Raw genomic sequence first — 27,815 nt, 5'->3', positions numbered from 1 at the left:
TGCCAGCTTGTCTAAAAAGGGCTCAGTGTCTCTGGCTGGACAAACTCTTCTTGGTCTTTCTACATGGGGACACATCACTGCTGCCCTCCAAAATGGGAACTTCAAAGGATCTGAGGATATTCAAACCAACGTTCCTGTACTCTTTTCTTCCACCAAGAGGTGCATCCCTGAACAAATTTTGCATACTCAGATATCCCTCCCACCGGCACCGGCTCCTTCCCCAAAAAGCACAATGCCGGAAGATGTTAGCAGCAGCCTTTGCTCATCAATGGCTGGGAGCCTCAGCCAGGGACAGGCTGTCGTCCCCCATTATGCTCAATTGCTTTCTATTCCCATTTTGGGAAAAGAACATCTCCCATCGCTCATGCCATTCGACCCGTGGAAGTCCTACCTTTCCAACTGCTCCGTTACTCATCCAGCATCTGCGCACTTCTCTAGCATCTGCTCTAAGTTTAGCACAATCAGAGGCCGCTTCAGCAGGCCACGGGCATCCACCACAGCAGAAAGCAGTGGGGCGCTCTCCGAAAGGAACACCAGCAGCCAGAGGAGGTAAAAAATGGATTTATGGTGCCATACGGGGCTGCAGCCCAGGTAGCTCGGCATCGGCCCTTCGTCCCCCGCCATCCACCTCGCGGAGGATACTGTGGCTCAAACTGCTCTCACATACCACTGTGAATCACACTAGGGTCATTTACAGGCTGACATGTGTGGTCACTTCATCACCCCACCCTTCTCACTTCCTGAATCTTGCAAAACTCTCTGAGTCCTGCAGAACCACCTCATCTCGCTCCTACCAGCCAGCGGAGGAGCAGCTCCCCCAGGCTCCCTGAGGCTCCTTCCTCCAGTTCCCTCCTTGGAGCCGGCCCTGAACTTGGGGATGGATTACAGGGCTCCCCGCAGGCTCCCCGTGGATCTGCCCTATTACCACGGCCCTCTGTCCAAGAAAGACTGTGAGGCCCTGCTGCTGCAGGACGGGATGGACGGCAACTTCCTGATAAGGGACAGCGAGTCCATGCCGGGAGTCCTGTGCCTCTGTGTCTCGTGAGTAGTCTCAGCTTCCGCACATTCCGAGCCTTACCCCGAGTGTGGTCCTCATAGCCGAACACAAAAGAACTTGTCCTGCGCTCTGACCTTGCGGCCGCAAGGAGCAGAATGAGATAAAGTGAGGCGGTGCTGGGCAAGCGCGCGAGGACCGGTCTGTCCCTGCTCGGCCACCTGCCCTTCTCTCCCTGGAGCAAAACCCCAGCAGGACCCTCTGCAGCAGGGCAGGGAGGGGGGCGGCGGGAGGGGGGGATAGCAACCAAGGGAAGGGCTTCAGGAAGCATGAAGATGAGGGGGGAGAGAGAAGGCGCCTGCACAGGTCAGCTCAGTTGCTGTGGAAAAGGCTCAATGCCCTCCATGAAAGTTTTATCTCAGAGACGAAGTGTTCGCGTATGTTCTGCCGGTTCCGCCTGTGACACTTACAGTATGATTTCATACTTGGTGAAATACGGCGTGATTTCATACATATGATTTCAACACAAAATTGTGTTAAATTCATAAAGAGCTTCAACGTGCATCATTTCCTTTTATCCTTCTTATAGTCTATGGGTGCTGGCATAAGCATTTTCTAGATGAAGAAGCAGACCCGGATTTCTCCAACGACTTGCTTGTGTTAAAATGCATCTGGCATTTCCAAAGAGTTCTGTATGATTCAGTTCAAGAACCCCTCTGCTAAAGGAGCTTGTTTAGTCCCATTTAGAAAATGGGGGTGTGGGGTGGGGAGGGGACCTGGATGGCTCAGTTGGTTAAGTGTCTGCCTTCAGCTCAGGTCATGATCCCAGGGTCCTGGAATTGAGCCCCATGTTGGGCTCCCTGCTCAGCCAGGAGTCTGCTTCTCCCTCTCCCTCTGCTCCTTCCCCTACTCCTGCTCTCTCTCTCTCTCTCTCAGATAAATAAATAAAATCTTTTTAAAAATTTAAAAAGGGCACCTGGGTGGCTCAGTGGGTTAAGCCTCTGCCTTCGCCTCAGATCATGATCTCAGGGTCCTGGGATCGAGTCCCACATCGGGCTCTCTGCTCAGCAGGGGCCTCTTCCTCCTCCCTCTCTGCCTGCCTCACTGCCTACTTGTGATCTCTCTCTCTCTCTCTGTGTCAAATAAATACATAAATAAATAATCTTTTAAAAATAATTCTTCTATTTTTAATTTTTATTTTAAAAATTTAAAAATTTAAAAAGAAAGAAAACAATCTTGTACAGGTATCAGTGGGAACCTACTATCTTTAAATGCTCTGTTTGGAGAGATCACTGAAATTTTTCTTTCTACCTGCTAAGGGAATTAAAACCGAAGTATGTCTGTGAATATGCTTTAGTGCTTCTTTTTTTTTTTTCTTTTAAAGATTTTATTCATTTATTTGACAGAGAGAGATTACAAGTAGGCAGAGAGGCAGGCAGAGAGAGAGAGGAGGAAGCAGGCTCCCTGCTGAGCAGAGAGCCCGATGCGGGACTCGATCCCAGGACCCTGAGATCATGACCTGAGCCGAAGGCAGCAGCTTAATCCACTGAGCCACCCAAGCGCCCGCTTTAGTGCTTCTGAGAGTGTGGACAAAAGGGACTGTTGTGACTAACAGAACAGGCAGAGAGATCCCTTTCCTTTGTTGTAGGATATCAGGGATGCAGGTAAAAGGAAGGTAGTCTGAAGGGGTTAGTAGTTGGAATTTTCACGTTACCAGTGATGATGAAGGTGTTTTCATGTATTTTTTAGCCGTTGGTAATTCTTCTTTTGAGAGTCGCGCAATTACATTCTTTACCCATTTTTAGCTGGAGCTGTTTATCTTCTGTTCTCTGTTTTCTTCCCTTAGTTCCTACGCATGAAGGTAAACCATTTTTTTTTCTCCAATAAGGACATATGCACAAAAGAAAACTATAGACCAATTTCAATTTCAATTAATATCCATTTTCAAGAAGTTACTAACAAAACAGAAGCCAGTAACACATCAGAGGAGAAAATACACCATGTTCTAGTTCAGTCCATTCCAAGAAGTCAAGGATGGTAAATTAGGTTTAATTAATATGTTAATTAATTAATATGTTAATTAATGTGTTAGGTAAATTAATAGTTTAATTAGGTATTAATAGGTCAAAGTTGACAAACTGAATAACTCACTCAAATTTGCTTAAAAGGTGTTAGATAAAGTTCAACATCCATCTTTCAATTAAATACACACACATATACATGCACACGTGCACTTACACACTCTTAGTTATACAAAGCTAAATAGATACTTTCTTAACCAAAGGCCGGGTAGAGCATAAGGGAATCGCTGCTAAAATCATAAATGAGCCGATGATACTCATTACTACTAGGGAGCATTTTCCATGAGAGATGAGCAAGTGTAATTAGCCAGAGAAAATAAAGGTAAAAATAATAAAGGAAAAGGCAAAATTATTCTTTGCAGTTGACATGATTTTATGTCTGTGAAATCTAAGATTTAATTGAAAAAAAAAACCACTTAAAAAGTAAATTTAAGAATATTCAGTTAACAGTGTCTGCTTATAAAGTTCAAATTTAGATCAATATCTTTTTCATTTAAAAAAACAGTAACCAGGGGCGCCTGGGTGGCTCAGTGGGTTAAGCCTCTGCTTTTGGCCCAGGTCATGATCCCAGGGTCCTGGGATCGAGCCCCACATCGGGTTCTCTGCTGAGCAGGAGCCTGCCTCCCCCTCTCTCCCTCTGCCTGCCTCTCTGCCTGCTTGTGATCTCTGTCTGTCAAATAAATAAATAAAATCTTAAAAAAAAAAACAGTAACCAGTGAGAAAACATAATAAAACTTGTCATTGACATTAGCAAAAAATAATAATAATATTCAGGAATAAAGGGATATGAAATGTGAAAGGTTTGTAGGAAGAAAACTTCAGTACTTACTGGGGACTCACTAGAAGATGTACAGGAAATTAGGGACTCAATTTGGAAGCATATCGGTTTGCCACAATTAATCTATAAATTCAATATGCTTCCAGTAAAAAAGATTAACAGAATTTTTAAAGTTTTCATCAAGGATCATAAAGTTTATTCAGGTGGACATGGAACACAAGGAACCTGCTAGAATAGCCAAAAATATTTTTTATTTTTAGACTATTTATTTATTTATTTGACAGACAGAGATCACAAGTAGGCAGAGAGGCAGGTGGGGGCGCGGGGAGCAGGCTCCCCGCCAAGCAGAGAGCCTGACATGGGGCTCGATCCCAGGTCCTGGGGATCACGACCTGAGCCGAAGGCAGAGGCTTTAACCCACTGAGCTCCCCAGGTGTCCCAAAATATTTTTTATTTTTAAAAGGAACTAAGGGTGCCTAGTTGACTCAATCAGTAGAACATGTGACTATTGATCTTGGGGGTTGTAGGTTGGAGCCCCGCCTGACATGTGGAGATTATGTAAAAATAAAATCTTAGGGGCGCCTGGGTGGCTCAGCTGGTGAAGTGTCTGCCTTCGGCTCAGCTCATGCTCTCAGGGTCCTGGGATCGAGTCCTGTATCTGGCTCCTTGCTCAGTGGGGAAGCTGCTTCTCTTTCTTTCTCTGCTATTTCTCCTGCTTGTGCTGTCTTTGTCAAATAAATAAATAAAATCTTAAAAAAAAAAAACAACTTTGAGAGAAAAGGAGTTTGGTGCTGACAGATCAGTGGAATAGAATACAGAGTCTGATAGAAATAAGGCCAATACATTGGAATTTAACATATGATTTGAAAGCATGTTTCTCATCAATGATGTTGAACAACCATGAATGGTGTTGGGTGTTTGGTCATTTCAGAAAGAAAAAAAAAATACACCTGAATGCCTTTCTTCTTGAAGTAAATTAATTTGAAGTGGTTCTAATGCACAAGTTATTTTTTTAAAAAACGTGAAACCATGCATTCTAAGAAGAAATGATGAACTTTTAAAATATATGCCTGAGGTTGAGAAGGGACTTTCTAGGCAGGAGGTAAAGCCCAGAAGCCAAAAAAGAAAAATCTGATGAATCTGACCACTATTTCAAAAAAAAAAAAAAAACTGTGATAAAAACAACTTAAAAGACTATCAGCAAACTGACAAGACAAGTGAACCTCATAAACAGATAAGTGTTTTTTTTTTTTAAAGTCAATACAAAACTAGGGAAAGGGAAAGAGAAGAAGATTCTTGGAAAGAGAGAGTAAAAAAGAAAGAAAGAAAAATGCTAGATCTCCCTCATAACTAGAGGAATAGAAACCGGAAGAATAATGAGATCCTCTTTTCAAATGTTCAATAAGCAAGAATGAAAACTATGGAAATACTCAGACAAAGTTAGGGTGCCAGGAAGCAGACACCATCACACAGGCGCACACAGTCTCTTCAAATGACAATGTGACCCAAATATAAAATTCATGGATGTAACCTTCGACCCCAAATTCACCTATTAGTGAATAAATAAACCTACCGTGGCTGGCTGAGTCAGTAGAGCGTGCGACTCTTGATCCTGGAATTGTGAATGTGAGCCCCTGTTGCGTGTAGAGATTAGTTTTTCTTTTTTTAAAGATTTTATTTATTTATTTGACACAGAGAGAGAGAGAGAGAGACTAAGCATGAGCAGGGGGAGCAGCAGAGGGAGAAGGAGAAACAGACACCCCGCTGAGCAGGGTGCCCAACATGGGGCTTGATCCTAGGACTCTGGGATCAGAGTCCTGAGCTGAAGGCAGACACTTAACCCACTAGCCATCCAGGCACTCCAAGTGTAGAGATTACTTTAAAAGATTTTTTTAAAAACATTTATCCTATATGACCTAATAATAGCCTACTTTATCTTACTTATGACAGCATGAGAATGTGCAAATTGATTAATAAGATTGGGTAAATCCATATATGGTACGAAAAAACCTCCAATGTCTATGGTAAGAAAAGGGCAAGATGTAAAATGTGATCCCATTTGTGTAAAAAAAAAAAAGTATGCCTGGATCCTTGCATATTCTTCACACAATTTCTAGGGGGTATGTAAGAGACTTGCAACAGTGGTTACAGCTAGGAAATTGAGGAAGAGTAACTTGGGGGAGAAGTGGCGCATGTATTCATTTGATAACTTTACACTGTTTAAATGTTTTTTATGTGCATTTATGACTTTTGTAATGAAAAAAAAAAGTGTACAAAAAAGTAGTGAATCCCTGCTGATCTCTTCAAACGCTGTGCTAGAAGCCAGGGGAATTTCAATAGGAAACCTGCATTTTTTTTTCCCCCCAAGGAGATCCAAAGCATGTAAATCAATTTAAAAAGAGTAAAATATAAATATAGGAAGAGACAGTTTTATACGAATTGGAGAGAAAATATGAGCAAGAGAGTCTTCTTAGGAGATGGTATTTGAGCTGGGACCTGGAAGCGTGGTAAGATTTGATCACATGGAAATGGGATAGAAGGCATGTCAGGGAGGGAAAGGAGCAGGAACAGAGGTCTAGAGGCAGGACGTTTGAAAGCATGCATGAATCATACAGGGTTCCCGAAAGGTAGCTTGGAAACCAGCTTTTGGAAAAGTAGGTTTGGACTAATATTATCGGGTCTGAGAAGAATGGGTCCATAGACACCGGGGAGATGTAGCTGGTTCCCAAGCAAGCAAGTGACAAGACTAGAACCCTCCAAAGTCCCAACGGGAGATTTAAGGACGCAATCTGATGTATGGAGGATGCACCAAAGGGGACAGATGGCGGTGGTTGTGTCTCCGGGTGGGAGATGGTGAGGAATTAGCAATGGCGAGGCAAGCAGCCGGAATGGGAAAAGAAGTCGCAAGAGCTATCATAAAGACAGGAGACCCTGATCCAGACCCCAGTGTGGGTAGTCTCTACTGGAATTCTCTTTAAAAATCAATATTTATTTTCAACTATTTTGTGGAGTATCAACCCAGCTTATGTGTTCTTCTAAAACGCAAGTCACCAAGGAAGGTGAAAAATAGTTAAAAAATCAAATGAAGAGGGAGGAATACATATTTGGGGGCCATCTGCTCATAACCAGGCCTCACCCTCTTCCCTGCCCATGTCCCTGAAAGGCAGACACGTTTCAGGTCCGCCAGGCTTAAGGCTCAGGTCAAATGGCTCCCATCAAAACGGACCTTAGCACGATCCTTGTGAAATGATCACACAGCTCAGTACAGACCTAGTTGTTCCACTAATTGAACAACGAATTGAACTAGATTCTAGTGGTTCAACAAATATTGAAAGTCTCTTATATGCCAGGCACTATGCTAGGCACTTGATTGGTGCCTTCAACATAGCTCAAAGCCTAGTGGGGAAAATAAAGAAATTAATGGGAAAAAAAAGATAGCATAGAATGCATGCAGATGACTTCACTTGCGTCGGGGCATACAGGGACTGAGAGCAGGGAGGGACCCACTCGGTGAGCTGCAGAGAACCTGGACAGAACTGGGACCTGGAGGATGAATAAAAGTACCTGTAGGTATTCATGCAGTGAGCATTTACCAAGCACCTCTTATGCTGCAGACACGGTTCTAGGCACTGGTGAAATAGTGATAAATACTACAGGCACCAGGCTTGCCCTCATGCACATGCATTTCAGCAAGAGGAAACAAGATGATGAAAACCAAATAGGGTCATGGTATAGGGAAGGACAGAGAGGCTCTTGCAAGGTGGGTACAGGAAAGGTCACACAGAGCAATCCATGCTTCGATACACAACCTTATGTGAGCAAAGGCAAAATGGTGTGCAACACCAGACGTAGCCTACTTTCCCGAATCTGTGCATTTGGAGCCACCATGAAGGTGCGTTCCTCTGAGCCAAACACTGGTCAGCAGGTCGCATTCCTTATCTCAGCGACTCTTTGCAAAGCCGTTTCTAGTAGGTGACATTACCCCTATTTTGTGGGGAAAGAAACAGGAGCTTCTTATTAAACAATTGTCCAAGCCCAACTTGGCAGTATGTCATTATGACCCCTCTTACCGATGTCCTCAGGGCCGCTGGAATATGTTCAATGTTGTGACCCTGGAACTGTGTTATGACGCACCCAAGCAGGGGACTTGAGGGCTTGGCAGCGGACCCTGGTCTGTGGGGTCCTGCCACTCTGCTTCCAGAACCTGGGCGGCCCCGTCTTCTTCGCTGCGTTCAGATGGCAACATCCCAATGTCCGTGCTTTCCCAGACCTAAACAAAAACATTAGGGGGAAGTTTAGAACTCAAGTCATGCGGAGAGTTGGCCCAGCAGCAGAAAGTATTGAACAGAAAGCTCTGTGGTAAATGTGGACAGGAAATGTGACTTGATCGCAGAGCCTGATAGAAAACACCAACGTGCCAAACCACCCTCTCTGCAGTGTGACCTGGTGAGTGTGAGAAGCTGTATCCGGGTCTGCCTAGAGAATCAGCAGAGTCAAAACGGAGTAGATGTGGGGAGATTCGAGGGCCAGAGCTGTGGGCCCGAGGGGCAGGGGGACTTTCTGTAGTGGGCAGCAGGCCGCAAGTCCTCCCTCCCTCGGGAGGGCACAGCAACAGGAGGGCGGACTGGGAGATCCCTGCGGAGGGGGGTCTCTCAGATGCTGAGATCTTTGGAAAGACTCTGGAGCTCATGGAGAAAAAAATGTTTCAAATGTTTTAATTATTTTAGAAAAATCCATGGTAGGGAAAGGTCCAAAAAAGAGCCACCAAAAGAAAGCAGAAATGTTCTCGGTTTTACCACATGAAAATGACCATTTCTAATATTTCAGTATACGCGCCTGCAGACTGTTGTCCATGCCCCTGATTTACTTACGTGACGGTTTGCGAAATTTTTTTGTCAGTGCATTGTTGGTATCATCAAAGAAAGCCGATACACATCATCTTTTTGTGATCGTTTGCTATTTTATTGCTGGGATCTGTCATAACTGGTACATAATCATACATTTAAGTTATTTGCACTTCGGTCCAATGGACCCAATGGAACTTGAGATAGTTAACATTTTTGTGCATACATCTTTGCAAGTTTGCCCAACTCTCTCCATAGGATAAAATCCTAGAATTTTTAACATTTTAACACACCTTCACCAATTAGCGGCATAAAAGGTTGTGCCAAGGCACAGTCCAATCAAAACGAGCAAGAAGGCCGGAAGTCAAAAGTCTTAAAACACTTTATTGATGTGTGTTTCACACTTGCGTCAGGGCCCAGAGAAATAGAGACTACCCAGTTGTCATCATAGGGGCTGACAGTTGCATTTCCTTCAACTGACCTTTTAGTGTCTGGTTTAAAATAAAACTACAGACTTGAATGTGAAGAGGTTTCCCTGCCTCACTGGTGACAACATGAGGTCGTCTGCTAGTTGTGGACTCGTCATGAATGGAGCAAGGACACGGAGACCCCTGAACAGAGCCTTGCATGATGGCCTTTTGTAAGGCTAAGCCCCACTGGAAAGAGTAAAGCAATTCAAAGACAGGCAGAAGCTCAGAAAAGCTGCATTCTGGCCTTTTCTTTCTTTTTAAAATATTTTATTTATTTGAGATTGAGAGAGAAAGAGAGCGCACACAAGCAGGGGGAGGGGCAGAGGAAGAGGGAGAAGCAGGCTCCCTGCTGAGTGGGGACCCCCCCCAATTCAGGACTTGATCCCAGACCCTGGGATCATGACCTGAGCCAAAGGCAGACACTTAAGTGACTGAGCCACCCAGTCGCTCCTATTCTGATCTTTTCCAGCTGAAAATTTCCATCTCAACTAAAAGGTTATGCCAAAGGTTTTTAAATGGGCTTTATAAGCCCTGTGTATTTCTCACATTTAAATGGGGTTGAAGATTTCCATGGGATAGCTGAAAGCAGGTATCTCAATACACCAAGTATTACAAACCTTAGAAATAATTGAGTGCCTGTCTGGACCTCTTTCCTGTTGTCCTGCCCAGAGCCGTCCTCACCGTGGGTCACTCTCCCACTGGAGGTCAAGACATGGCATATTTACTAAGGCCCCAACAGCAAATAGAGGAATATTTATTTTCTCTCTAACGCCAGGATGAACTGTGAAAACAGTGATTATCATATATGTAAAATGGACTTAAATTTGGTTTCTATATTAGAGCAAATATAAATTCTATTCATATACCTTTTTATGCCATGGTCTTTATAGCTTTATTGAGGAATCATCGATATAAAATAAAAAGTGTACAATTTGATGAATTTTAACATTTGCCTGCACTCATGAAACCACCACCACAGCCCAAATAATGAACATTTCCATCACCTCCCAAAACACCCTCGTGCCCCTTTGTGAACTTCCCTCCCACACCACCCGCCAAGGCCCCAACACAGCATCATCTACTTTCTGGCACTATAGATTCCTACGTATTTTCCAGAATTCATAACATAAACCAAATCATAAAGTAGTAGCCCTTTTAGTCCGAACCCAGAGTAATTACTTTGAGATTCATCTGTATAGTTACACACGCCAGAGTTCACGCCTCTCATTGGTATTCCATTCCAGGGAGACATCACAATCTGTTTACTCAACCAGAACGATCACAACACAACTGAAGTTGGTATGAATTATCTGCAACTGATCTTGTGGGCGTACAGCTCCATTTCACTCTGATGTGGAAGTTAGGAAACAAAACAAACCAACAAAGGGAAGGAAGAGAGAAACCAAGAAACAGGCTCTTCACTCTAGAGAACACACTGCTGGTCACCAGAGGGGAGATGGGTGGGGGGGTGGGGGGGACAGTCCCCAGGTGATGGGGATGAAGGGGGGCTCTTGGGATGACCACCCGATGACACACGGTGACAACACAGAAGGGTTGACTCACTGTACGTTACGCCTGGAACTAAGATAACACTGTGTCAGCTACGCTAGAATTACAGCGAGGCCTTTTCAACTATTTGTTTTGTTTTTGTGTTTATGTTTGGATAAAGACCATTTCAGAGCAGCCTGTGAGTGTGGAGAATCTTAGAAACGTAACCACTGACATGACGAATGGCTCAAGTGGCAAACTCTGCTCTCAGTAAAAAGACACCAACTTCTATTAAGATCCAAAAGTTTCAAAACAGATTTTTTTTTTCAAGTTGCAGGACAAGGGATGAGATTGCTTGAAGGTAAACAAATCAGAGGAAAGTATTCAGTGAGCTTAAACTCTGCATCCTTAGCCTTCCCCAAACCTTATCAACAAATAATGCTTCTCCAGTGGATGGAAACGTTTGCATGAAAAGCCCTCAAAACTCAGTAAGGACCACGCTGATTCACTTTCCCTCCCTGCCTACCTCCCTCCCTCTTCCATGATCCCTACTGCTCTCCTTCCCTTCTTTCACATCAAAATTACACTAAAAAGATCTATTTTACTTTAAATTTTTCATTGTCAGTGAAAATGTAATAAGGTTTGGAGCATTTGGAGTGGTTGGTTTTTGTATGTCAGTTAATTAATTTTATTTATTAATTTGAGGGAAAGAGAGGTGGGGAAGGGGCAGTGGGAGAGGGAGAGAGGATGGAATCTTAAGCAGCTTCTGCGCTGAGCTCAGAGCCTGACATGGGGCTCCAATCCCAGACTCTGAGATCACTACCTGAGCTGAAAGCAAGAGCCAGATGCTGAGCTGACCAAGCCCCCCAGGTACCCCAATGAATCTAATCTAATGATAGCTTATATTAGAAAATATCTATTTATCTTACGTATTTTCATTAATTTATACTTTTACTTAATACTTTACAACTTTCTAGATTGTAAAGCTGTTTTAAGCTATTAAATCTTTAGTTTCTGTGATCTTTGCTTTTTTAATAAAGAATATAATATTGGCATTGCCACTTTTGTGCCAATATTGCCAGTCTCAAAAACTGCACATTTGGGCTTACAGGTTGTATGCATTTCAGCTTTCGTAAACTTTGCCAAATTGTTCCCCAAGACATTAGTATCTAATTACATCCCCCTTAGTTGTACATAGAACCTTCGATAGCTTCACATCACGGCCAATATCTTCCATGAGTAAACTCTCATGTCTTTGCCAATCTGGTATGAAATGATATCTAATTGTGGTTTAATTTGTATTTCCCTGATTGATAGTGAAGGAAGACATCTCTTCATGTGTTTATTAGACATTTCATTACCCTTTTTTAAAAGGTGCATTAATGCTCTTCTCATACAGTAGTGCTGCGGTGATTTCTCCCCATCCGTGGACTTTCTCACTCTGTTAATAATACATTTTGATAATTGGAAGTTTTAATTTTAACATCGTGAGTTTATTAATCTTTTCTTAGGGCTCGTACTTTTGGTGATGTAAGAGCTCCTTCCTTAATTCAAGGTCATGAAGTTGTTCGCTTATACTTCCTTCTCCTGAGCTCACTGTTTTGTTTTCAACCAGAATGTGAAATAGGGATCCAATTTCATTTATTTCCACATTAAGACATTACCATCACCATTTAGCAAATAAATAGTCCATCCCTCCTCACTGATCCGCTGTGTCAGCTGTGTCATATACCAAATTTTCAGTCATGTATGGGTCTGTTTCTGGGCTCTCTGTGTTATCCCATTAATATCTTTTCTGCCCTGGAACTCATTCTCACTGTCTTAATTATAGCTTTATAAGATTTGAGACCCGTTGATACAGAAACACCGCCTGCCATCTGCCACACACACAGACACATAGACAGACAGACAAACACACACACCATTCTTATTTTTCTTATTTGAAATTGACCAGATTTGGGGTGCCTGGCTGGCTCAGTTGGAAGAGCATACAACTCCTAATCTCAGGGTTATGAGTTTGAGTCCTATGTTGGGCATAGAGATCACTTACAAGTAATCTCTTAAAGAAAACTTAAAACTTAAAAAAAATCAAGCATATTTTTTGTGCAAGGGAGGGACGTGACTTGACTCATGTTTTTGGGGGTGCACAACTTAAAGGCATTTATTAAACATTAGATGAAATAAGAATCAATGACAAAGATTTTATGCTAAAATCAAAGGCATATCGATTGCAAGTAGATTACAAATATTTATGCTATTTATCTGTATGGGGACGTCTTTTGAACAAGTGGGAGAAGTTAATAAAGCTCTATAAGTCAAAAAACAACTGATTCGTATGTTTGGATATGGGCCACCCTGGCTGTTGGATAAAGAAAAATACCTGGGTGGCTCAGTTGGTTGGACGACTGCCTTCGGCTCAGGTCATGATCCTGGAGTCCCGGGATCGAGTCCCGCATCAGGCTCCCAGCTCCATGGGGAGTCTGCTTCGCTCTCTGGCCTTCTCCTCGCTCATGCTCTCTCTCACTGTCTCTCTCTCAAATAAATAAATAAAATCTTAAAAAAAATTAAAAAAAAAAGAAAAAAAGAAAAATAATTAATGACGTCAGAGAGAGAGAGGAAGAAATTGCCAGAACTAAGTCCTTGAGCAGATGACGATGGGCAGCCTTCAGGGGAAGAGGGATTAGCTCCAGAGAGTGGCATGCAATGCTTGTGTGTGCTCGTGAAGGCTGAGGATGTGAGCGCCCAGGACAAGAGCTGTGGCGGCTCAGGGTCTGCGAATGCTCTTCTGATTGCTTGAATCTCTGGGAAGTCATCAGCGAAGTGAGGTATTCCGGGTTTCTGAAGAAAGGGGGCCGTGTACACTCACGGCTGAGGGAACGGAGATGTCAGTGATTGCCTGGAGGCACCAGAGCGATTCGAACTGAAAGTGAGACTGGTCAGCACGCCAAGGGAACGAGGACAGGCGAGCGAGAACAGAGGAAGGTGGTAAGGCCAGAGGACCAGAGGCTCTGTGGTCAAGGCACTGATGGGGTCCAAGAAAGGACCTGGGAGTGGGGGCCAGAGAGTGGGATGTGTGACATTCACAGTAGGAAAAGGTTGCAGGTACGGGCAACCACAAGCTCAAAGTTATAAGCAGGGCTGCGTTCAGGACGTACAACCCATGCAGTTGCCCAGAGCCCAGCGTTCACAGGGCTTCAATACTCTGCTGTCGCCATCTTGAAATTTCTAAACATTATGGGGGTGTGGGGGTTGTTTTGTTTTTTAAGTACATCCTTTTTTTTTTTTTTTAGATTTTATCTATTTGAGAGAGTGAGCAAGCATGGGGGGAGGGGCAGAGGGAGAAGCAGAGTTGAGCTGAATCCTTGCTGAGCCGGGAGCCCACCATGGGGCTTGATTCCAGGACCCTGGGTTTATGACCCAAGCCGAAGGCAGATGCTTAACTGACTGGGCCACCCAGGTGCTCCCTAACCATTTGTTAGCAAGGGGCCTTCCCTTTTCATTTTGCCCTGGGCCCCACCGTCCTGGATGTGAACACAGAGTGAGGGGTTGACGTAGGTACAGGATGAGCCCACTGGAGGAGAAAGTTCGAGGACCTGAGGACCTGGAGAGCTGAAGGGTGGAGTACGTATGGACTGCAGTTGCCAGAGATGGAGGCAGGAGTAGCTCTGAAGACAGTGACTGTGAGCTAAGAGCTGGAGCCTAGAGAAACGAGGGGCAACAAGCCAGGGCAGGAGACGCCGCAGCAGAGAGGGGTGGCAGGCGACATCACCTAACGCCGTGGAAAGTACTGGGTTTGGAGGCAGGAGGGCAACAGCCCAGAAAAGCCCTGACAACAAGAAAACTGGCCTCCCCTCCAGGCCCTGCAGGGAGGGGGCTTCGGGAGAAAGAAGCAGCCTTGAAGATGGGGCAGGGGAGGCTGTATTTTGGCGCAGAGCCAGTTGCTCTTAGAGCAAGAGGTGACAGGGATGTTTAGAGAACAGGACCTGCAAGGCTGGACTTCCTCTAATGACGACAGCAGGGGCTGAGCGGGTGAGCGGAGCCCGGAGGTTCGAGGCACAGGGGAGGCAAGACTGCGAGCTTTGGTCAGGGAGGGCCCCCTGTTACCCTTGGTGATGGGGCGAAGACCTAGGGTAAGCTGGGTCTTTCTATGCTTGTTTAGTACAAATGCATGCTGAAAAACTCCGTTTCTTTTACAAATTTTATAATTTTAAATAATAACTGTAACAAGGGACATTAAAAAATAAATCTTTATGTTTACCCAATGCCGCTGTAGCCCTATGAAGTAGATTCTCATCTCACTGCTATATAATCTCTGATCGAGTTATTTTCCCCTAAACATTCCAAAATAAAGACACGTAGGTATCACAAGTTCAATAAATCCATTTCTTTGTCAAGCACTGTTGCAACGTGGCTTGGTTTTATTTTATTTTATTTTATTTTTCATTTTAAATGCTTTGCAAAGAAAAAGATCATATTTGGGGCACCTGGGCAACTCAGTCAGTTAAGCATCTGCCTTTAACTTGGGTCATGATCCCCGGGTCCTGAGATCGAGCCCCACTTTAGGCTCCCTGCTCAGGGACAAGCCTGCTTCTCCCTCTGCCTGCTGCACTCCCTGCTTGTGCTCTTTCTCGCTCTCTCTCTCAAATAAATAAATAAATAAATAAATAAATAAATAATATTTAAGCAAAGTCTGTCTTTAGAACTTGAAGTAAATAGCTTTTGGACTGGCTAATAATAGAAGCTCCGTTGGTTTTAGTCTTCCATACTCCTCCATACTCAAAGATTTTCTTAGTTGATAAGACAAGGACGTAACTAAAAATGAAGTCATTTAAGAATTAAACACATGCTAGTTGGGTTTCAAAAAACTATGTGATCAGCCAAACGCAATGTGTGGACCTCACTTGGAACTCTATTGGAGTGATATCACTGTGGAAAGAAGTTTCTGAGACCTCTTCCATGTGGATAAGGACTCATGTGAAATGTTTTATTGCTTGCAATGTGACTTGGGGACACCCACTGGCTCATTCTGGCCTCGGGAACCCCCACAAAAAGGATGGGGATTTGAAGTCAATTGTCAAAGCCTCCAGGCAACCAGTGATCAAATCTTCTGTACCTTAAAGCTCTAAGTTCTTTCTAAATTCCCAATTCGGACAAACGATTCTTTGGCATAGATGCAAGCCTTGGGGAGGGGGGTGCGTGGGGAGTCATGGGCGGATCATTAGGTAATCTGAGCCTCCTGTCGGTATCTTTTTTTTTTTTAACACTTTAATATTTCTGGGGAATCGGAACATGTTAAACAGTTGACAGAGACATTGAATGCATGCATGTTCCTCCTGGGAAGCTATTGTTAAATAGATCCCGTTCAACTAATGGCATCTTGGAATTGGAGAAATATGGTAATGTATGTATGCTGTGTTGTGCTTTGGAACTTGCTAGATTGGGTCTGTTATCTAGATTCTGGTTAGGTTACTTAACCAGGGGTGCCAATGAAGAACAAGAACACAATGCATCATTTCCTTGGGCAAATTCGCAACATTCTCTGTTTTAATTAATACTGTCTCCATCAAGTTCAAGGGCAGGTCATTTAGTAAGCAACACAGGAATGGCTCAATGGTGTTTTTATGTTGTATCAACTTAGAGCTGAGTGAAAAAACTAGAGAGAATAACAAGACCATGGAAAGAGTAAATTCTCTCTCCTGACCCTCTTTGCTACAAGCCCAGACTTCCATCATCAGAATAAAGATCCCCATTTCCAAGTCTTTGTCTCTTTCAAATTCCCACAGATGAGAATGACTGAAAATGATCAGTTGTTTTTGGGGGACCCAAGATTGCCAAAGGCATTGCACGGAAAATAGAGTTGTAGGTAGAGGTGGTCTGGTTTTGCATATGAGAACATGACAATTCACACAGTCATCTTTCCACAGGTTTAAAAATTTTGTCTACACATATCGAATCTTCAAAGACGGACGTGGGTTTTACAATATACAGGTAAGAACGTACGAGAACTCTTCTAACAGCAGCTATGAAAGACTGGGGGAGAACCTGAGATCATCTCTTGTACCTGAGACGTGGCTGCGGAGAGGCATTGTAAAAAGGGAAGCAACGTAGAGTTTAGAGTCAGATCTGTAGTAGACTTTGTCTTTCTCTGAGGGAAATGGGGAGAATTTTTGACTATTCAAGACTGTTATTCAGATGTGTAGACCCTGGCTTTCCCAGGGGTCAAACGCACCAACCTGGACTAAAGGAGAGGCCACTCCAGTGAGAGGGTGACAGAGTGACCAGGGCAGGCTGGAACGGGAAGGTGAGGAGCAGTCTGAGCGTGTGGAAGACGAGCGAGCTCCACGGTCCTATGAAAATGCAAAGGGAAGCATCAGTCCATGGGCAGCCTTAGGGGGTTCTTTAATTTTCCTGGTTTATTGAGAATTAAGCAGAAAACACTTTCTGTTTTGAAATGATTTCTCTGGCTTAGGAAGTAGAATATAATAAGATTAGCTGAGTCTTTACTAACGGTGGATCACGAAATAATATTTCTGAAACACTTGGAGATGAGGTTAACCAGACTTTTCACTGCCGGATTTTTCTGAATCTTCAATATACTAACGTTTGTTGTCAAATCGAAAAGAAATTAGAATATACCATGATCCCCAAACACAAGCACGCACGCACACACACACGCATATAAGTATATCTACATGTCACTGTGTGTGTAATTTTTCTTTTCTTACGAAAGACATTATTGAGGTAACTGACAAAATTTGAATAAGGTCTGTAGATTAGCATGTAGAACTACATCAAGATTAATTTCCTCATTTTATTTTATTTTTTTTAAAGATTTTATTTATTTATTTGAGAGAGAGATCACAAGTAGGCATAGAGGCAGGCAGAGAGAGAGAGAGAGAGGAGGAAGCAGGCTCCCTGCTGAGCAGAGAGCCCGATGCAGGACTCGATCCCAGGACCCCGAGATCATGACCTGAGCCAAAGGCAGCGGCTTAACCCACTGAGCCACCCAGGCGCCCAATTTCCTCATTTTAATCACTCTAGTGTGGATATGGAATGTTCTTGCTTCTTGGGAAATATTGACATCTTCAGGGTTAAAGACTTATCATGTCCACACTTAATCTCAAAATATTTTTTAAAAAGAATATGTGTATGTACCCCTATATTTGTACATGTATGCATGTGTACATTTAAAAAAAGAAAATGAAAAGCAAATATGTACAATATAAATGTTAACATTTGGAGTGTGAGGGGCGCCTGGGTGGCTCAGTCGGTTAAGTGTCTGCCTTCGGCTCAGGTCATGATATCAGAGTCCTGGGATGGAGCCCCTGAATTGGGCTCCCTGCTCAGCAGGGAGCCTGCTTCTCCCTCTCCTTCTGCCTGCCCTTTCCCCTCTTGTGCTCTCTCTGCCCAAAAAATAAAATAAAATAAAATAAAATTTTTTTTAATTGGGGGTGTGGGTGAAGGATATGTATAAAAGTTTTTAAAGTATTTTTTCAACTTCAAGTCTGAAACTATTTCAACATAAAATGTTTTCTAAAAAGCAACGTATAAACTCTTTCTTTTGTCGTGCATGCTTTGGGAAATTGTGATAATTCCTTAATACACCATTTTGTCTCTTGTTTGGACAAAGTGGAGAGGCATAGGAATCGGCTATCACTCGGACACGGGGCATTGCTCGGAGGGGTAGCAGTGCACTTGGAACCTGTCCTGAGGGTTGAAGCAATAACCTTATATGGAACCTCCCTGCAGCCGGCTTCAGTGTCACGGTGTGTCTGATGGAGGTTAACCACACCACATGTCCGAGAACCTTCCAGCTTCCACCCCTCTCTACAGACTGACATGGAGCTGTAGGAGAACCCCCGTGATCATTGAGAAAACCAGGCACTCAACTGACCGCCTGTCACTTACCAAGGGTGGGGGCTCGCTCAGTACTGCAGACCCGGGTGGGTTCCCTTGATGAATCCAGTAGCTCGAGTCGGGGCCGGGCTCCAAAACAAAGGTTTCTGTCGGTGTGAACTCTTAAGCAGGAACCGCCCACTGCTGGTTTTCAGTCTGCAAGCCCAGAGGCAGCCCTGCTCTGAGGGCTCAGACCGCGGCTGGGAGAAGTGTCACGTTGCACACACAGCGGACAATGACAAGCGATCTCCTCCTTGTATCTTGGCAGACTGTGGAAGGTGCTCCCCAGATGCTCTTTTCAAACCTAAAGGAATTGATCTCCACCTTTGAGAAACCAAATCAAGGGCTGGTGGTTCAGCTTAGACATCCAATAAAGCAAGCCGGCTCCCGCCCGCGTTGGAGAAGGTCACAGATACAGTTGGATAGTATTTACGGTAAAAACTCTGACATGGGGGTTGGATAGTATTTACGGTAAAAACTCTGACATGGGGGTTGGATAGTATTTACGGTGAAAACTCTGGCATGGGGTCAGTTCCATTTCTTCCACTGGCCGACTTTGTAGAATTTATGCAGATACACACCATGTTCTGTTGTTTTATCTCTAAAAGCTTCACCCACCACAAAGCAATGTCGATCTTGTTGGGGAGCAGGGTCTTTGAGCCCGGAAGGTGGCCAATGCACGCAGCGTTCTGCTTGGCTCGTCAGGAGAGCGAGAGTGGTCCCCGGGACATTCTGGGAGAGCTGACCTCAAGCTCATCCTGTGACCCTGAGCGACCCACAGGCTTGGGAACAGATGGACAAGCAGGCAAATTTTTCAAACGAGGACATTGCTTCACTGCCCTCCCCAAGGCTCATATGGTTACGTTTTGCTCAATATTTGCTGAGCATTCATTTATTTAGTATTAGGGGACAAATTATTTCAGATATATCCCTAACGGAATTAAGCCATGGAGGAAAATGAGAGACGGCCAGTAAATCAGAGGGCAGAGAATCCACGCGGAGGCCCCTCAAACTGTATCACTGGCAGCCACAATTGCTTACCTGCCTCCCTTGAAACCTGCCCTCAGAAAATCATCTCTAGTATCTGTAGTTACAACGTGGTTTGAATCAAACACGGGTTTCCTAAGACATTTACGGTTTACTCGGGTTTTCCCATGGTGGCGTGAATGGTCTGATTCCAAAGCAAAGGGATTTCAGATATCCCTGGGGGTGGGGGGACACACTAGCTGGGGAGAAGGGCAAAGGGCAGAGTTCCAGGAAGCTTGCAATCACCCCACACTCTACTCCGTCTGCTTAAGTCACTCCGCGGACCGTCAGCAAGCTTCTCACCTCCCAGAAACACTGAGTGTGGGTTTTTAATGATGGAAATAACAACCCCTCCTTTGCCGCTCTTTCTCAGCCCCCTGCTGCCCCCAAGGACTGCACCCCCACATACACACAAGGTCACTTCCTATAGATTTAGCTACAGGTGCAATCCCATGGCCACGTTCCACCAAAACTTACAGGAACAAAAGCACAGAGGGGGCAGCAACATCATGCGCCCCAGCCCTTAGGAAAACCCGGATGAGCTGCCGAGGCTGGTGGGGGCAGTGCTCGTACCTGTCCAGCAATGATAAATGAGTCACGAATGCCAAGAGGAGAGTACTTTCAAGTTCTTTCCTAAGAACTGGGCTGGAGTCTTACCACCCTGGCTGCCCATGCTTGATTAGCCCTGGTAGGTAAAGGGGAGACATCCTCTCCTCAGCTCGCTGGCTTCTTCCCCTTCCCTTGGCGTCCTTAGAATAAGCCTCAGCTGTTCTCTCTCAGAGGGAGACACAGGTTTCCTGCAGGTGAGTGGAGGCATCTGGAGCGGGAAATCTGGATGCCTAAACTTACCGAGAGACCCCCTATTTTGCCAGGAAAACTCCCTGCAATGCATCTGCCCCTGAAGATGTCACTTTGATGTGGCATCGAGTCATCCGGTGCCGGGGGAAGAGGGCTTCTTTCCCTTGAGTGAGGTTGGTCCGTGTGACTCCTAGGTGGTGAGCCTCATGGCTGGTCTTCTGCTTTTCCCCCCAGAGAACAGTAACAGCGACTATGTGGAGGTCTTGCCTTGAAGACAAGGAGACTGAGCAAAGCAATTAGACAAGAGATGGGGTGACAGCTCTCGTCGGCAACCCTACTTCTCCTGCAGGTGTAGATCTGGAAGACTGAGCTCTAGGGGACAATTCAGACTCTCCTGGTCTGGGTGACTGAGGACAGTCTGTCTACCAGCCTCAGAGAAATCGGTCCCCACATCCCTGCCTCGTATGCATACACCATGAGCAGCTTTGAAACTCCTTCCCTCCTCTCACGCTTCTTGCTTGGAATAGGACAGCCTGAACCTATTCTCCTTAACTTACTAGAGATGACATGACATCATGGTTGACACCCTCCTGCAGACCAGGCACAGCTTCATACAAAAGAGAGTACACTTGGCCATGCGTTAGGAGCCTGAGTCCCAGTCCTATGGCTATGTGACTTTGGAGAAAACTCTAACCCTGTCTGGGGTCTCCACTTCTTCATGTGGAAAACAAATTCATGTTCCTACCTCTCTGCAGAGCCTGGATGTGTTGGGTGGAGTGGAGGAGTCCTGGGGTCATGGAGATGGACATGGGAAGGGTTAAGAGCTCTGAGTCCCAGCCTCCCAAACAGCCAACATGGTCTCTGCTCCTGCCTGTCCTGTCGGTCATGGAGGGGCACTGACCTCCCAACTGCCCTTCTCCCATGCCATTCTAGCTCTTCTCCTTCTCCTAATCTTGATTTTCCTGCCAGACATGTGCACAGAGACACTTTCTCCCTGGTTTTGTCCAGTTTCATTTGTGCACCAACCACTGGAGCAGCATGGATATAATTCAGTACCGCAGTGATATCTGTGGGGATTTAAAAGATATTCTCCTTTGTGTGGTTCCTGTTCCCAACTAGTTTTAAGTGCCAACAAAACCCAGTGGGGCCTCCCTTGTATTCCCCAGCATGGAAACTTGTGCTGTGTAGAGCTGTGCCCATTTACAGGATTTTGACTGAAAACACAGTCCCAAAGGACTTGTTGAATTTGTTCTAAGTCCTTTGCATTTTTCTTCGAGTTAAAAATTTTAATGAAGAGCTGATTAATGTGGAACGTTCCAGATTCTATGCCCATTCTTTGACCCATCTTCAAACTATAGTGATTCATTTTACCCTACTGGACTTATCTCCCAAAGTTATTAAAGAGAGGAACTCTAGATTTCCAGACAACATGAACAGACATTGTGGTTGGCGTCCCAAAGTGGGAGCCATTTTGAGTCTTGGGCCACAGAAATCCATAGCTGCTACCAAGCAGGAAGAAGTGAAATGCAGCCACCATATTCAGAGAGCCCAAGGGAGGCAAATCCTTCCAGTTGTTTCAGTAAGGGAGACTGGAAGCAAGCTTGCTCCCCAGGGTTGGATCCCCGGTCTTTGATTCTATATCCGTGGTACAAAGAAGCATGTTCCAGTCTCCTGAGTCCACAGGAACCTTTGGGACAGGAAATATATTCAGTGCCAATGAAAATATATTTATTTCTTGGACAGATGATCGAATAAATCAATATATATAATGTAGGCTCTCATTCAGGATAACAGAGATCTATATGAGCTTTAAATATTCCAGTAGAACAAGACTCTTAGTTCAAGACCTTTCAGTCATAACCCTGACAAAAGTGGTTTCCTTTTTCTGAGCTCCCATGATAGTGCCTTACGAGATGCCTGGTCCCCAGCGGGACTTCAGCACACTTCTCAGACGAACAAGGCACATTCAGTAGCTGATGTTGATGTCATGCGGTAAATCACTGAGACTTTTTAGGAGACCCTGAACAGGTTGCAGGAAGAAGAGCTGAAAAATCTGGGCACGTGGGACTGGAAGAGGGAAGATGTAACAAACCACAACAGCAGGTGTGTTGAGCATCTGGGGCGCTCTTCTGTGACAGAAGGTACGGCACCAGGCGGCAGAACTCACACTAGTGGCTGGGTGTTTAGGGGAGGGTGATGTTGGCCATGCATCAGAAGGAACTCTGAGCCCACGAGAGCCTTCTTCCTATGAATAGCCTACCCTGTGTTGTAGTCTAGTGGAGGGTGATCTTTTCCAAGAATACGCGAGAGATGCAGAAATCAGACTGCCTGCCTGCTAAGGTACCTTCCAATTTAGGGACCACTGGATCCTACCGCCATCTTTCCACAATTGCGGTGGGAATGTCTCCCCTGTCTTTCTTTTGGACTCAAGTATGGAGAATTGAGTTAGTCACTTTCCTTAGTTTTTAACTCATTATCACCATCAATCCATACAAGACCTTTCTTCTGTTTTGTTTCATCTTTATTCACTTTGTCCCTAATTCTCCTTCCAGTGCTCACACCCTCCCCCCTAGGAAGCAGCTCAATAGTGTTTGATATATGCCCTTGACATGTATGTATACCCTCATAGAATGTACAGCATTGGTTGTAAATATGTATCTTCTTTACATGCACAATATTCTCTTGTTCCCTTTGTGTTACTAGTTTTTTCACTCAATACCATGTTTGGCCCTCATCTGTATTGTTGAGTGTAACCGAGTATCTTAAAGGATGCATGGTAGTCCATAGTATCCTTTCCTGATGAGATAAATACTGGGGTTGGTTCCAGAAACAATACTATGAGGAGCAAATGTGAATGAGTCTCCCTACAGAAATATAAGAGAATTTCTCTGAGCCATCTGGTCATACAGTGTGTTCATGGTTAATTATGCCGTCACCAAACCCACCAAGTGCTTTTTGACTCTTGTTTAAGAAACCCTTCCCCACTCCAAGATCCTGAAGAAAAAAAAAAAGTTTACATTTCCTTTTACTGGCTTTTATACATTTACCCTCTGCAGTTAAGGTTTTAGTGATGGCAAGGGCTTCTGTATTTTTTTCACGGACACATTCCCAGGAATGAGAAAAGCCCTTCACACATAGTGGTGTTCCATAAATGCTTCTTGAATGAGGGTTGAATCAGGGCCAACCGTTGTGTATGGTAAGAGGTATTTCCAACTTTGTATTTTTCCATACATATTAAAGTCGTTTTCCCACTTCACCCCTGCTTCATAAATAATTTCTCCCTCTGGTTTATGGTTCCTCCTTTGTAACACAAGGGTTTGAATCCTTTGACTTTACAGCATCTTATTGTCTTGGAGGACAGGTGCCCTCTCTCATTTTTCAAACCGAGTTATTTGTGGACCTTGGTTCCTCCATATACATTTTAGAATAAATACATTACATTTGCTCAAAACATCTTGATGGGATTCTGAGTGAATTTGCAGTCAGGGAAAACAACATTCTTGTGATGTTTTCCCACATAAACATGCTACGGCAGTTTATTCAGGTGATCTTTTTTGTTCTTTAACATGGAATCACAAATTTTTACCATAGAAGTCTTGTATATTCTGTTAGATGAATTCTTAATTATATTTAGCTGTTATAAATTCTGTCTTCTGTTTTATTACATTTCTAGCAGGCTCTGACGGTGGCAAAAGGCTTCCTTTCTCATTAGACCCACGGGTTTACCTGTTGATCCTATTGTAAATGGAATTGTAAATTCTATGTAAATGACTTTGTCAGCTGTAAATCATACCACTTTGTTCTTTCTCAACACTTACCCATCTATTTCCCATGTTTACTTGATTTCTAGGACCCCCAGTGTATATTAAGCAGTAGTCATAAAAGTAGGTATTGTATGGGTCCCAGTACTGAATGGAACGTATGGAAACTTTCTCCATTTCAGCACCATGTCTGCTGTCGCCTTTAAGATGACTTAGTTGTTACCAGTTGGCGCACCTGGCTGGCTCAGTCAGAAGACCCTGTGACTCGTGATCTTGGGACCATGAGTTTGAGCCCCACATTGGGTATAGAGATTATGTACATAAACTTAAGAAGAAACTTAAAATGCCTTGAAATTGATTAAGTGATTTGTTTCTGCAACTACTGAAATAGTCACATTCCTTTTATCTTCCTTCCATCCTAGAAGGGAATTGCATTAATAAACTTGCTGTTATTTTACCACCTTTCCTTGTTTCACTGGCTCATGCTGCATTATTTTCAATAAACTGATGGATTTAATAAGTTAATACTTTATTTAAGACTTTCACATGAAAGCTCATAAACCCAACAGGACTATAATGTACTGAAGCATGGCTCTCCTAGTCATATAAAGAAAATGAAGCAGGCTTTCTCCTCTTTCTCGTTTCTGCTACAGCTCTGTAAGGTAAGAATGAGCTCATGCTTGAAAATTTATCAGTACTTTTTACAGAAGTGAGTTGGAAGCTCTGGTGAAGAGAGGAGGGCACCTCTTACTACCATTTAAATATTTTCAAGCTTAGTGCTTCGTTCAATTATTTTTGCCAGTGTTGGCATTCTTTGCTCTCCCAGGAATTTACCCATTTTATCTAAACTTTTGCAGTTATTGGCCTGTAGTTCATAATATTATTTTTAAAACTCTATTTTGACTGTAGTCATACCTCCTTCTTCACTCTCCTGCCTTCCTTTTTTATTAATTTTATCCAGTCTTGTCAGAGCCAGCTTTGAACTTTGTTAATCTTGTTTTTAGACCGCTATTCTTGATTTCAGTGATTTTTAATACCATTTTTTTAGTTTATTTGGCTTATTTTCACATTTTATATATATATATATATATATATATATATACACATATGTATATATATACACAAAAGCCATGACTTTAGCTCATGGTACTATTTCAGTGGTATCGCACAAATTTTTATGGCTGTTCAGGTCAAAGTATTTTTAATTTATAGAAGAACATCCTCTGCAATCCCGGGATGATTCAGTAATTTGTAGTTGTTTTTAAACATATATTTCAGCTTTTATTTTTGTGTCGATTCCAAACCGTAGAGCGTTATAATTAGAAGACATGGTTTGACATGACTTCTGAGGCTTCCTTGGTGGACATCCTGTGAATATTTCATTTGAGAATTGTTCTATTCATTTTAAAGTTCATTCCCAAGGCCCACCCCATGTATTTAAGATTAAAAATCATGTAAAAATATTTTTATAGATTTTTCACCTATGTGACCTATCACAGAGAAAGAAGTGTCTCGTTTTAACACAGGATATAATAGAGTTTCGCTTTCTAGTTACCATAGTTGGTGTACAGACTTGTCCCCGTAGTTCTGCCATTCCTGTTTTAACAATGTTAATGTTATACTTTAAGGTACATATCTTTTTACGATTATGATCATCTTAATCTATTTCTTTTATGTGACGTTCTTCTCTCTCTCTCTCTTTTTTGTATTTTCTCTTTAAGTTTTAACTTTTCTGGACTTCTGGAGATTTTCATTTCCTGTCCCCCCCCCCCACACCCCCATCTATTTTCTCTCTGCTACTGAAATTCTTAGGACGGGTCATCTCTTTTCTTTTCTTCCCCACATACTATTCGTTGACCTTAGGACATGGTCTTAGGAATATGACAAAGCTGCTTTTTGCAAAAATTCTTACCAGAAACTGCAATGCCTAAAGTAAGCCACGAGAGGTCAGACAATAACCAAGAAAACAAGTGTGCGTGTGTGTGTGTGTGTGTGTGTGTGTGTGTGTGTGTGTGTGCGTTAACGACACCACCACCACGGTGAGGAACCCTGGTAGCTCTTCCAACCTGAACCATTCCTTGGAATAATACCTCACATTTGAATGTTTAATTCCCAGCATCGGTAACAGGATTAGTGTATAAGCCAGGCTTCTCCTTCAGTTTGCAATTCGACATGCAGTCGAGGTTGGACTGCCACCCCCGCTTGGGGCTGAAATTCTTGCAAATACGAGAGCAGATTTCTACCCCAAACCCTTGTGAACGAACACTTCCAAGAGGCAGCAGGTCTGCTCTGGCGCTTCCTGGTAGAGTGACTTTGGGCGAGTTGCTGAAACTCCATTAGCCTCTGGTCAGCCTCCCCTGGAAAACGGCGTAACAGGTCTCACCGCACAGGGCACGGTGGGGAGCTGGAGACCATGCCAGCACAGGAGAACTTGGGAAAAAATGCAGCTTTTGGTCTTTGCTCTTCTGTAAAATGAGTGAGTTCGGTGAATGGGTCTCGCAGCTCTTATCCTGCACGAATCTTCGGTGTTGAGTAAAATTGCCATCGTTTCTGGGCCATGACCACTTCCTGAGGGTTTTTCTTAGGCTGGTGTGAAGGAGACAGAGAAGAGCAGAGCAGACACCCGCCCCTCCCGCCTGCAGACCCAGGCCTCCAGGTCCTGCCCTGTCCTTTAGGGGTCTTTAAGATTCAGGCTCTGCTTTGTCACTGCCTCAACCTCAGTGTCCCCATCTACAAAATGGGCTGAAATAACTGTGTCAGGGGATGTAAGCTTTAATGCAATCGCGCATAAAATACCTCAGAAGGCAGTAAGAGACCGACTGTATCCGAAAAATGGGCTTCTCAGGACTTCCTTTACAGGCTGACTGAGAAAGACAAATGAGGTAATGAAGGTAAACAGATTAGCACAAATTCCTACAATACACAGGAGCTTTAGAAGTATAATAATAAAGCACCAACTGGGCACCCGGATGGCTCAGTGGGTTAAGCCTCTGCCTTCAGCTCAGGTCACGATCCTGGGATCACGGGTCTTGGGACCCCGCATCGGGCTCCCTGCTCAGTGGGGAACCTGTTTCTCCCTCTGCCTGACACTCCCCCTGCTTGTGCTCTCTCTAATAAATAAATAGACTCTTTATAAAAAGAATAAAGCACCAATTAATAGCAGAGCCCCAAGTGGTAGAATGTGGAAGTCCAGTATTGGATCGTGTTGGAGAAGCAGCAGCCGGAGCTGGGTGGGGAGCCTGGCGTTGAAGAGAGACCCTTCCTACCTGAGGCGGGACATGAGTGCCGGCTTCTGCTGGCTCCGGGGCGAGGGGGCACCTACCTGTCCAGGGAACTGAATTAATGGAGGCTCCAGCAGGAGATAAAGGACCTACACCCCGGCCCATTAATCATTCTCCATCCTCTGAAGTCTGAGATTGGGTGCAGAGATGGCGGGCAGGCAGAGGCCCCGAGGAAGGGGCTGGTCTGCTCCAGACCTCAGTGAAAACCCTGTCTGGTCTGTTCCACACCATTTAGCACCTGACTGTGTGTATGGGACATATTTATAAAATTTCCCAAGATAAAGGAGAAGTTCTTGGACTTCAGTTCACAGCACATCTTTATTAGCTCCTGAGCTGGGCCAGGCCCTGTGCTGCGGGCTGAGGCCTTGGAGATGAACAGGGCACGCCCCCCCCCAGGG

The 27,815-nt window shown here is 44.1% G+C and overlaps 1 protein-coding gene across 1 annotated transcript; it reads left to right on the top strand.

Moving 5' to 3' along the window:
* The first annotated feature begins 812 nt into the window (after window positions 1–812).
* Window positions 813–23,792, top strand: SH2D1B (SH2 domain containing 1B). The gene is made up of 4 exons (XM_044266251.1): window positions 813–1,041; window positions 16,580–16,643; window positions 18,820–18,985; window positions 20,610–23,792. Exons 1-4 carry the CDS (start codon window positions 878–880, stop codon window positions 20,645–20,647), a joined length of 432 nt encoding a protein of 143 aa, XP_044122186.1. The 5' UTR covers window positions 813–877; the 3' UTR covers window positions 20,648–23,792.
* The last annotated feature ends 4,023 nt before the right edge of the window (window positions 23,793–27,815 follow it).

The sequence above is a fragment of the Neovison vison genome, chromosome 10 (genome assembly GCF_020171115.1).
Source record: "Neovison vison isolate M4711 chromosome 10, ASM_NN_V1, whole genome shotgun sequence".
Lineage (NCBI taxonomy): Eukaryota > Metazoa > Chordata > Mammalia > Carnivora > Mustelidae > Neogale > Neogale vison.
The sequence above is the reverse complement of the archived record's forward strand: the minus strand, read 5'-3'. Positions and strand labels throughout refer to the sequence as shown.